This window comes from Eurypyga helias, unplaced genomic scaffold (genome assembly GCF_000690775.1).
Source record: "Eurypyga helias isolate BGI_N326 unplaced genomic scaffold, ASM69077v1 scaffold20046, whole genome shotgun sequence".
Taxonomy (NCBI): Eukaryota; Metazoa; Chordata; class Aves; order Eurypygiformes; family Eurypygidae; genus Eurypyga; species Eurypyga helias.
In genome coordinates this window covers 350-589 of record NW_010257446.1, presented here as the reverse complement: position 1 = coordinate 589, position 240 = coordinate 350, and the positions used below count along the sequence as shown (strand labels likewise).

The 240-nt window shown below is 63.3% G+C and overlaps 1 protein-coding gene across 1 annotated transcript in view; it reads left to right on the top strand.

Annotated features, from left to right (window-relative positions):
• FOXP4 (forkhead box P4) overlaps positions 1 to 185 on the top strand; it is a gene marked incomplete at its 3' end in the record, with an annotated part of 22,781 nt that extends 22,596 nt beyond the window's left edge. The window contains exon 11 of the mRNA XM_010154025.1: positions 84 to 185. Coding sequence (XP_010152327.1) covers positions 84 to 185 — 102 coding nt within the window. The remainder of the gene's footprint in view (positions 1 to 83) is intronic.
• Positions 186 to 240: the final 55 nt, after the last annotated feature.

The window sequence follows — 240 nt, the reverse complement described above, 5'->3', positions numbered from 1 at the left end:
TGCGCTTTGCCACGGGGAGTCAAACCCCGGCAGCACGCCGGGGCATCGTGAGTGATGCTCTTGTCCCCTCTCTGGTTCCCCAGGCCATCCTGGAGACCCCCGACAGGCAGCTAACGTTGAACGAAATCTATAACTGGTTCACGCGGATGTTCGCCTACTTCCGGAGGAATACGGCCACCTGGAAGGTGAGAGCCGCCCTACTCACCCCATCCCACCCGGGGATCACCCCGTCCCGCCCGG